This window comes from Juglans regia, chromosome 4 (genome assembly GCF_001411555.2).
Source record: "Juglans regia cultivar Chandler chromosome 4, Walnut 2.0, whole genome shotgun sequence".
NCBI lineage: Eukaryota > Viridiplantae > Streptophyta > Magnoliopsida > Fagales > Juglandaceae > Juglans > Juglans regia.
Window position 1 is genome coordinate 16,795,571 of NC_049904.1, and position 11,174 is coordinate 16,806,744.

The 11,174-nt window shown below is 35.3% G+C and overlaps 1 protein-coding gene across 1 annotated transcript; it reads left to right on the plus strand.

Annotated features, from left to right (window-relative positions):
• Positions 1-7,985: 7,985 nt before the first annotated feature.
• On the plus strand, positions 7,986-11,174 carry LOC108981975 (probable protein phosphatase 2C 28; the record flags this gene model as incomplete). The annotated part of the gene is made up of 4 exons (XM_035689192.1): positions 7,986-8,282; positions 8,394-8,664; positions 9,243-9,439; positions 10,950-11,174. Coding segments are annotated over 4 exons (909 nt in total), but the record flags the coding sequence as incomplete, so codon positions are not given.

The following is an 11,174-nucleotide window of genomic DNA, read 5'->3' on the forward strand; positions in this document are numbered from 1 at the left end:
TGCAAGCTTTTATTCAATCTTATTTTTTTAAATGAGAAATATTTTTATAAGATAATTTATATAAAAATAACATCTTTTTATAGAAATATCTTTAATATAAAATATAGTTATATACAAAATTGTAACAAAAGTTGTATGTGTATCTCTCCAAATTATAATTTATGTTCCGGTTCGATTCCGATAATTTCAAGTTATACACATTTCTATATACGAGTAATGATTTGTACAAACTTTAAATATACAATCTTCACATAAATCTATTGTAAAAGAAAAAGGATCCTATCATAAAAATTATAAAAGAATTATTTTATTGGACGGGACTGAGAATGGTGCCTCGCATTGTATCGATAAGTGTAAATATATTTTTTTTAATTTTTTCTTTCAATTATTTTTAAGATATCTTTAAATATTTTATTAAAAAATATCAATTCACTTATAATTAATTCTTTAATTATTAAATAAATATATATATATAATTAACAATTTATCGATAACTTTTCTCTATCAGTAACATTTTTTATTTTATTTGAACGAGCTTACATTTTTAGAAAAGACTGGACAATATTTATAGCTTGTAAGAGCATCTTCATCCGTTTCCTCATAAAATTCTATATAATTTAACTAAAAAGTACATTCCCTAAAACTTTTTTCTAAATTTTATTCATCTTTCAAAAACTTTCTACATCTCATTCCTCATCCTCATCTCTATTCTATTAAATAATATTTCTCTATTATTTTTTTATTATTTTTTTCTCTCACTTCCATTTACAATCTTAACTACTAACTATTTTGTCTTATTATCTTCCTTCTTTTCAAATTTCACATTCTACTAAATACGTATACAATTTTGACTACCGAATACAATATTATTTTTCAAACCGAAATCCGTATTATAAAAATAGTAATTTTTTTAATATGTTCATTTTTTAACGGTAACATTTTGATTGCCTACCTCAAACGGTAACATCTTGAAGTCCTGCCTCCAACAGTAATACTTTTTGTCTTCTCTCAAACGGTAATATTTTTTGTCCTATATATAACAGTAATTTTTTCCTCTATAAATACGCATTTTGCTTGCATTCACATTCTCACAAACTCAAGTCTCATTTCATCTAAAGAATCGAAATTCAACAGTCTCCCTTGATATCTCACTCACTTCATCAAATGACTCATACATTCTTTCGCAAATTACTCACATATTTATCTTCTAAAGATAAGTTGAATGTTGTTCTTAATGACGAGGCCGATGGACAGTCATCGAGGCATCGTGCCAATCGCCAATCGCCATGTTGGATGTTGTTCGCACCCCTGACTGATTTCCTAACACCGATAAGATCTTTATGGGGTAGGGGTGGAGAGTCATCAACAGTTATAGGAGAGTTTCCACTTTGCCCACCGTATGTGGAGTCTAGTTGAGGATCTTCACTTAGGAGGTTGGTGAAATACATATGTTCAGAGTCTTGTGAACCATCTCTAAAAATGCATTGAAATGTTAGACACTTAAGTATGAAGTTTGGAGTTTTTCAAGAGTCGGCTTAGGAACCAAATGGTGACATCTACGAAATTGGCCACCCTTTCATGGCTGCAACAACCGGTTGCCACTACTTGTTGGCCGTCTAGGTTACCTAGCCATTAAGGAAATGACCATAAATTTCATGTATCCCCACCAGGCTTTGTCATCATCATAGCCGAGGGTGTTTAATTTACACATAATTTTTTTATCACAACATAACTTTCTCAAACAATGACACAGCAAAAAAGCAATCGAACAGAACTGACCGATTCACATATTCACTCAAAACAACAATACAAATCATAATAATACTAAATAAGAGCATTCTCATCAGGTTCCATATGGAATTTATAAATAAATGGGGCTCAGAATGGTGGAAATATTGACAGGATACGTAAGCAATGAGCCATTCACATCTAATGGCTGCAAAACCCCACCCAAATGTCCATTGCCTTTTCTGGAAAATACCAGAAACTGCAATATGACAATCCGGGTGAGGATTATCCCGCCATATCGATGAGGTCCTATTAACACTTGTGAATTAACCGCATCACTATAACATCATCATCACAGCCTAATAACAGCCCCCTTCCCCGAGAGATACGAAACACTGCAAAGGACCCAACAAAACAACAAATTAATGAATGAATAACCACAAACAATGATAAATCACATTCCATAGTGATTTTAAACTCTACCAAAATGATCTCAAAACCAATAACCCCACAAATTCCATAACCACTTCATCCACCAAATTCTCCTCAAAACCAATAACCCCACAAATTTCATAACAAAAAACTCCACAAAATTCTCCTCAAAACCAAAAACCCCACACATTCCATAACCACAAACTCTACCAAATTTTTCTCAAAACCAAAAACCCCTAAAATCTGTGTGAATTTTTTCTTGAAATTCTCGGCATTTCAATAGTCAATACAGCTAACAGTTAACACAGCAATGAGAGAAATAAAATAATTAAAAAAAAATCAGAAACTAATCTCCCATTACTTTCTCAGCAGCCAAACAACTCGAGAGAGCCAGAGTAATACAGAGAAATCAATGGCAACGCATGTCATAGGCAATTTCAATTGGTTTCCTCAACAAAGCCCAAAACCTCAATCTAAACGAGAGTGACTACTGAGAAAAATTGCAAATCAAATAGTAGGCTTTTTTCCATATGGTTTCTCGGCAGCCAAACAGCGAAGAGAGCCAAAATAATACAGAGAAATCAATGGCAACACAAGAATAAAATTGATGAAGCAGTTTCCTCTAAAAACTCCAAAATCATAAACTGAATCCGAGTAACAAAAATCAAAATCAAAATGCATAACAGTGAAAGTGAGCTCGGCACTTTCTCGGCAGCCAAACAGCAAAAACATCGCCGAGCTAGAGACAGAGTTGCTCTCCATTGGTATGTTTACCTTGATCATGGCGTCGGGAGGAAGAAAAATGGGAAGAGAGAAATATAGAAGGAGAGATATTCCAAGAAAATGAGGGAAAATTAGGAAAAATGAGGGAAAATGAGAAACAGTTTTGATTACTTGAAACCGAAGTAAAAAAATTATAGGAATGCCGATGGAGGTGTGTACTGCGTTCGTTGGTGTTGCGAGGGAGGGGCACACCGATGAAGAGGGTTTTCGCTAGACGAAGAACAATCAAGTGGAGATGTGGATGTACAGTAGTTCCCCATATATGGAGAATGACTGTAGAGACCGTATAAATAAACCGCAAAATAGGAATTAGGATGGAGAGGGTTTTTCTTTAAAATCCTAAAATAATCTCTAAATTATGGGAATGGAGAAGAGATGCAGAACCGGATGGGGATCCTCTAACCGACACATTACTCATGTACTCTTATATGTACTCAGGGGACTACTGCCACTTGTAATGTCTCAGCAAAGCAGTCGGAGACACGATCTTTGACGGACCGTAGTATCAGCACGTGTAATCGTCGTTGTCTATCCTATATATGATGAATACGGTGTCCGCATGCGAAGCCAGCACCTTGTGCAGCACTAGGTTTCCTCTGTAAGGGAAAGAGATTTGCCTCCCTCCATTACTTTCTCTTTGTAATGAAGGTACACCATTTATTTCCTCGGTACTGTTACATTTACATCTCTTTTATGTTGTTACCATGAAGAATGCTCTTTAACTTGTATAATCTATGCTGTGTTCGCTGGGTTAATGTTTGGTTTTATTTCTGAGAGCATGTTTATGTTTGTTGGCTTTGAGAAGAGATACGTTGGTTTGATCGACGAACTATGTGGGAAAATGGACCTTCTTTCTTTGATTTTCTGCAAGGATTTTTGGAAAGTTACAATTCTGTTCAGTTCGGTTTTGGAAAACTTGCTGATCAAATTGCTTCTTTAGGCGGGTGAAGGCGAACCATGCCTACTAAAACAAAGGAAGCACACATGTAGCTAATTAATTGGATCATAATTTATTGATTAAGGCCCCATTTGGAACTTGGATTGAACTGAGATCAATTCAGTTCAGTCTAATTTTAAGTTGAATCTAACATTCAAACACTCGACTCTCAAATCATTAAACTCATCTCAACTCAAAACCTCTTTACATGTGGGACCCACAATTTTTTTTAACTCAACACTTATTTACACGTGGGACTTACAACCTTTTTCAACTTCCCATAAATGCATTTAAACTCATCTTAGGTAGACCTCACAAAACTCATTCCACCGTCTCAACTCACAACTATTCATAAAAATATTCATCTCATCTCAACTCAACTCAACATTTAAACGGGGCCTAAGACTACAGGGAGCTGACATTTTTAAGATTAAATATGTCTCAACTGACTGGGATCAATTATGAAGATTGGTATAAATCTCTCGCCATAAATTTAAATTATGAACCTTGATTTGGCTTTAAGGGTTGATGCACCTCCAAAGCCCACTGATGCTACTCCTGCCAAGGATGGTTCTCATTATGTGCTTTGGGAGCAATTAAGTAGGACTCATCTTATGACTATGAAGTATACAATTTACCAGTCCATTAGCCAAAGTAAACCTGACATTGATGACATTGATAAACGTAAGGATTTTCTTGGTAGGATTCTGCCTCTAGAAAATTCTTAGATTTATCAGTGTCAGGGTATAGCCTGCTTAATGGACTTATTAATTGGATACTTCATAATCATAAGACAAGTCCTACTTGAATGCTCCCAAGTCTCATAATGAGACTTAGCAGGAATCTTATCAGGGGCTTAGGAGGTGCCTCTACCCTTTAAAGCCAAATCAAGGTTCATAATTGGTATATGGATAGGGAGAGACTTATTCCATTCTTCATAATTGGTCCCGATTAGACTTATAGCAAGCTTTATGATATGTCTAATCAGGGATGATGATGGCTGGATCTAAAATCAATCGTTGTTGTAAAGGGTTAAACTGCCGCTTGGAGTTGTGCATAGAGGTGATGCATTTGTCTCATAAACTTCCCAGTGTATCAGGTTTTTTGTGTTCGTGAACATCTTGTGATGAACACGGAGAACAAGAATGTTACCTGATTCTGATTTTCCACAATAAATGTCACTATTAGTTCGAGGGTCAACATTTAACCCAAGCAAATTCCTCATATTTGTCAATTCACTTTGGCCTGTCTCATGGAAATTGTTACTCATACATTCTAAAACTATGTCATAATTTGGATTATCGGAATAAAAGCAGGTAGAAGTTGATAAATTGAATGTTTGAACTGTTACTAATTTATAAAAATGTTCAATAATGACTCATTTGGTGGGTTTGAAGATTTTCAGTTAATGTCTCTGCCTTACAAATGTCTCATAATATGTAGTAGTATGCATAGGAAACTCTCAAGTCTGAGCTATATGTTTGTTAATTAAATATATGAACATGGGTTGTCCTGCCTATACAAAAAGTGAATCCATCTTGCAAAGAGATGGCCGTATATGTATCAGCTTTTAGCGTTATATGTCGATTTGTACTTGTGTTTTCAAGGTGTTGATACTAGAGTTCTGCCCAAATGTCAAGTAGACAGTTGAACTCCTGTGACACTCCACAGGGCTTTGCTTAATCAGTGTGCATCTCTTCCTCTTGTTGATTGGGGAATCCTAGCAATTGGATATGAATATCTAATTATTTAGCAAAATAAATTCCACAATTTTAATTCCAATTCCTTCTTATGTGCTCTTTGACTCTTGTCATAAATCATGACGTGAGGCTCTCTGTCTGAAAGAATAGTATTTTGTTCTTCAAAACAAATTTGAACATAGTTTGATTTTTAGAAATGTAGAGAATCTGAAAGCAATTACGTGTTTTCTTCTACTCAAAAACATAATGTTATTCACTGTAATTGAATGATGTGTTAGTGTTATTACAATTTTTGCAATAATTCTCTCTCATGACTAGTTTACTTGGTATGATTTTGCTAGAGTAAAACAAAACACTTTCCAGAAGAAATATTAGCAAAAAAACTGAAGGTATGTTCCTTCTTCTTGCATGCTTATTCTACCTTCAATTTGTCGGTAGTGGGGCTGTAATATATTTTTTTTCATCCAAGCTTGATTTCCGTGTAATTTATCCTTAACCTGAGCAATTATTTTTCAAACCGAAATATGTTAGAAAAACTTGGCACGTAATGTATATCTTCCCTTCTAAATCATTGTTTATCTTCTAGTGGGGGAAAATTTTAAAATTAGCACCACATTTGTCCATCTTTTATATAATTTCTACTTGTCTCCTAAATTTTTGTTATACTATCTTACTTTGTCATATTTTCCTTGGTTGCCTAAATTCTATTGGACCTTTATTAGAAGAGGAGATTAAGTCCAAATAACAAGTTGGATGGACATGAAACAGAGGTATGAGAATTTTCTATCTTTACCACTGCACTTTTATGTACACTTCTAATTTGATTCCTCTCTGTGTGCACGTTGTTAATTTGCTTAGTTGTTGTGCTTATATAATGCATTTTGAAATTGAATATCAGGGAGCGGCACTTGGACTAGTACTTCAAATGGACATTTCTCCAATGTTCATTTATTGATCATTTCTAACTGCGGAGTGAACCTTACATCCATGTCATCGTAAAATCTTTGCTCATAATCTAAAAAACTAATGATAAATGCGGTGTAAAAATAGTAAAATTGCCCACCCTTCAGTATCTTTCAATCCAGAGCATTGTCCATGCAGTTATGCGCTATCATCTTGTGTCAACATATGACCTAATATTTTAGTAGATATCTTTTTAGTTAAAATTAGTGAATATGGTGTTTAACCCTGCAAAATATTCTTTTGCAGGTTTAAGACCAATGATCATTGGATAAAACATATAATACTTTTTCCATTTTTTTATCCAGTCAGGCAGCCATAAAAAATATTTACCATTCCCTTGACTTGGTGCTGTTCTGAAAAACCTGCGCAGAGAGTATATGATTTAGTTGACCTCTTCCTCTGCTATTACTGAAATTTTTTGGTTCTCTATGTTTTGCTTCTGTAAAGTGTATAGTGTATCATCGTACTTATGGTATCTGTATTGCTCCCAAAGACATGCTAAGTTTGTTTATTTGGAAAGATTGCAGAAGACAAAATATTTTCCTGAAGAAGAAACTGCAAGAGAAGTTTAAAGTGAGGTGGCGGTTTCTCTTGGAGACTTTTTTTCTAGTTCCCAATGCATGCCTATGCTGCTTGATAACCTGACATTCGATTGTTGTACTTGTAGTTTTATGTCAATGACATTTCTTTTGCTAGTCTCAACAAGATGTATGATTCCTTTCAATGCTGAAAAAGCTTGGTTCAAGATTTTAGGTCATTCAGGAGATCTAGTTATTGTAGTTTCTGAACTTAGATTAAGTTTATATGATTCTACATAAGCCTACAACTATTTCCTTGTCTGACAATATTTTACCACATATTTTTTTTCGTAGCTTCCAATAGTCCAACCTTGGGTTTGGCTCTTTCTTTTCAAATCCAGGGTTTTCTTGGTGATACCAATATGATCTTTTTTATATCATTCTGTTGGAATTGCAAACCCAGAGTTTGAAGGGGAAATTAGTAAGGGAAAGATCATAATGAGTGTAGTTATTGGGTGAAACTTCTGTCAATTTGTATAGAGGAACGTGCACATTGAGTTGCTAGCATTGCTCAAAAATCCATTTAAGAATTATATTTCTCAAAGAACAATCTGTCATGTAAAAACATGTCGGTAGCAGAACAAGAGTGAACATTTAAGCTATATAATATTTTAGATGCATGTTTCCTTGGCCAAATAATGGGGTCAATGTTTATCTCCATGGTCTTGTGAGGCTTCGATAAAAGCACACCATATATTGCTCTTTTTTGAAACTTTCCCACGTATTGTATGTTAATTGTCCCATTCAATAGAATATACGTCTAAGCAGTTATCTAACTGTGGCATATGATTGAAGGAGGAAGGTGGACATGGCAGGTCCATAGATGATGCAGATGATGACAATGAGGAGGAATTCGAAGCTTGACATGGCGGGTCCATAGATGATGCGGACTATGACAATGAGGAATTCGAAGCTAGACATGGTACTTCTATAGAAGACACAGAAGACAGTGATGATGGGGATCCTATAAGTCAACATCTCAGTCACGGATTCTATTTGATCAAAGGAAAAATGGACCACCAAATGGAAGATAATCTCGTGGCAGAAACAAGAGAGGTTAATGGCCATGAATTAGGACTATATGCAATTTTTGATGGTCACTCGGGTCGTTATGTTGCCAAGTACTTGCAAAGCCATTTATTTGATAAGATACTAAGTGAGGTATGGACCTTAAATTTTGACTTTGTCTATTTCATCTCTCTGTAGAGAGGACACTTTTTAGAGGAATTCTGATTGTGGAAATTCTGATTGTGTTAATAATGTTATGAATAGCCTAATTTCTGGACAAACCCTAAACACTCGATCAAGACTGCATATGAAGTTACAGATGATGAAATTCTGGGGAGAGTTGGTTCACGAGGAGGCTCGACAGCTGTTACAGCAATTCTAATTGATAGAGAGACCCTGATTGTAGCTAATGTGGGTGACTCTCGGGCAATTTTATGCAGAAATGGTGTGGTAAAACAAATTACAATAGATCATGAGCCAACGAAGGAGAAGCAGCTTGTTGAGAGCAGAGGTGGATTTGTTTCTGAAAAGCCAGGTACTTATAGTAATCTAAGTTGATAGTGTTGGTAGATTTAAATGTGCAGTTGAAAAACACATTATTTTGATGATATTGTTGTGAGATTTCAAAACCCTTTTTTTTTTTTTAGCTAAGAGAAGAGGTCACATGTGCAAGAGTGACCCCCTCCCAATTTATTAAAAAACCCTTGCTTATGGTGGAGGAAAACCGTGGTAACAATCAAGCCATCCAATAAAACACCAAGAAACATAAATAACAATCTAAACAAACGTATAATGAAATCCAAACCAGAAAGCAACAGACCCAAACGGCTTAACGACGAAGATAAGGCAAGCCTAATTTATCCAAACTAATGATGCCCCTCTACTGACTAGGCATTGAAGCCTCTCCCTCAAAACAACAAGTCACACCTTCCCCGCCTTGACACACCAAAAAATCTGCAGCTTGGTTAACTTCCCGAAATTGAGGTGTATGTGTTTTGTTAAACTATAGCATATTTAAGTTAGGATCACTGATTAGACCTTAAACATATTGTTTTTCCATTGATTGATGCTGCATATCGTATATGGTATTTTTTTTTTTTTTTAATTCTTCAGTCAAAAGGTCCATTTGCATCATCATGAATACAGGCTTTGGATGTGTTCAGAATGAAGGCTTCTCCTCAGGAGTCTGGGTCAACCAATGTTCTTCTTTTAAAACAGGGCTGCCACGCTTCACCAAAGTTGACTCCACTCTGTTTGAATTATTCAGAACTACAGTGAATGTCTGTTTAAAATACAATTATTTGGATAAGTTTTTTTATAAGCACAATAATTTGATTATTTGGATCATTTATATTTACAAATAATTGAAATTCTGTAAAGCTTCTTATCTTCTATGATCTTTTTGACAACGGTTCAGGACCACTTCAATTATATGAATCATATACAAAATAAAATCCAGTGTCAACCACAGTGAATATCCTGCTTGTTTAATCAGTGTCACTAAAGTAAAACCAACATTACAATCTTGCTTTTTCTGACATTATCTTCTATTAGTCATATACGCTCAATGCGTAGGAATAACTGAAGTTATGAGGTTTGAGCTGTGGGGAGAGTAAGAGCAAGGGCAGGGGACATGGAAGAGGTAGAGAAGCTAGAGGAGATTGTAGATGATAGAGAAGCTGAGGTAGACATATTTTGGGATGTAGGTGGTTTTGCAAATTCTTTGGGAGCTGGGATTGTATTTGCAATAAAATTGGTTACAAAAGCTTTAATAGATACATCCAAATATTAGTCTCTCTCATGGCATATCATTGTTATCATCTCCTTTGTTCTGATCTGCTTGAGCTGGTGTGTTATCTGCTGCTTGAATTTGGACTGGCTTTAGATTCTTAGCTTCAGCCGTACATCTGACTTTTTTTAAGCGTGTCTCAATGCATAGAATCCATTTCACTTAAATTTCTTGCAAGTGTTTCTTATATGCAGTATGAGGGGTTTCACGACAAAATATCACCCAATTAACAATTAACAAGCCCGTTATTTAGTCGGGTTGGAGACCCACTCAAGTCATAACCCGATAAAAGTCGAGTCAGGTCGTCTTAATCGGATGTTCGGGTCACATGCTATTAGCTGTGCTGATTGGAAGGTATCTTTCACCCGAATCCCCAGGGGTTGGCCCAAGTGATGATGGCTTTGATTTTGAGGTATCACTCCCTTCAAAGTCTAATGTTTAACTCCTCATGGGTGCAAACAATCATTTGGTATCACACCTCATGATGAAAAGCTAGCAATTTAACCAGTTCTGTATAGGAAAACTTCGAAGGGTGTAATGCACGGGACCAGAGTTTACTCTGTAGAGATACCTTGGAGAGGTTCCCGATATAATAAATAAATAAATAAAAAGGGTATCTTTCACCCGAATTACACAAGTTGATGCATTGCACCCTCCAATTACCAATTCTAGTCTCGACTGTTAAGACTTGAAGTTACATGTGTAAGAAAATCATTGTTTGCACGATAATTTTTCCTGAAATAATACTATAATCATGTTGCCATAAAAATTTTATTTGTACGAGTTCAACTACAAAACATCATGCTTCTTATTTTTCAACATAGCTTTCGACAAACTTTAGCATGAACAAAATGTATTATCTTATGAGCTGAAATAATTATGATTCTGAAAATAAAGCATCTCCTTTAACACTCGGGTTTATTTTTGGAAAAACCAAACATGGTTAAAGTTGGCTTATCTGAAATGCTAACCAAGTAATTTGAAGGATATAGCGTTTGATGTCAAAAGAGATTAATACATGTTTGTTGTAGGTGATGTCAAACCAAGAGGCTTTTGATTGCATCGGAGAGTTGAATGATGCTCAAAAAGCATCAGAGAAGTTGATCGAAGAGGTTTTATGCAGGAAGAGCTATGATGATATCTCATGCATAGTTGTGATGCTCCGGCAAAGATGATCTGCTTGGTCTTGCATGGTTTATAACCTGCGTTATTAGGGATGTCTTGCCTGGTTTGTTTTGTGATTCCAAGAGATTTGA